The sequence below is a fragment of the Eimeria tenella genome, genomic scaffold, assembly GCF_000499545.2.
Source record: "Eimeria tenella Houghton genomic scaffold, Eth_scaff1770, whole genome shotgun sequence".
NCBI classification, from domain to species: Eukaryota; Apicomplexa; class Conoidasida; order Eucoccidiorida; family Eimeriidae; genus Eimeria; species Eimeria tenella.
The window spans coordinates 3,756-3,999 of record NW_013541599.1 but is presented as its reverse complement, the minus strand read 5'-3'; the positions used below and the strand labels follow the sequence as shown (position 1 = coordinate 3,999).

At 66.4% G+C, this 244-nt stretch overlaps 1 protein-coding gene across 1 annotated transcript in view; it reads left to right on the top strand.

Moving 5' to 3' along the window:
* Positions 1-244, top strand: part of ETH_00035455 (uncharacterized protein) — a gene marked incomplete at both ends in the record, with an annotated part of 2,686 nt that overhangs the window by 1,630 nt on the left and 812 nt on the right. The window contains 2 exon segments of the mRNA XM_013373819.1: positions 51-154; positions 173-244. Coding sequence (XP_013229273.1) covers positions 51-154; positions 173-244 — 176 coding nt within the window.

Sequence of the window (244 nt, the reverse complement as noted above, 5' to 3'; positions counted from 1 at the left end):
CGCCGGCCTCTACCGCAGCATCAACTCCCGCTTCCGTGCTGCTGCTGCAGTAAGGAGACACCACTTTGCTTTTGGGCCCAAAGTCTTCGGCAGCTACAGAGGCCACAGGCCGCAGGATGTGTGGGCAGCTTTGCTGGAGCCGCGGGCCGACGACGTGCTGCTGCTGCTGCAGGAAGCAGGCAGCAGCAGCAACTTGCTGCGCCTCGCGGGCGCGCGCGCTGCGCTGCTGCTCTGGCAGCAGCAG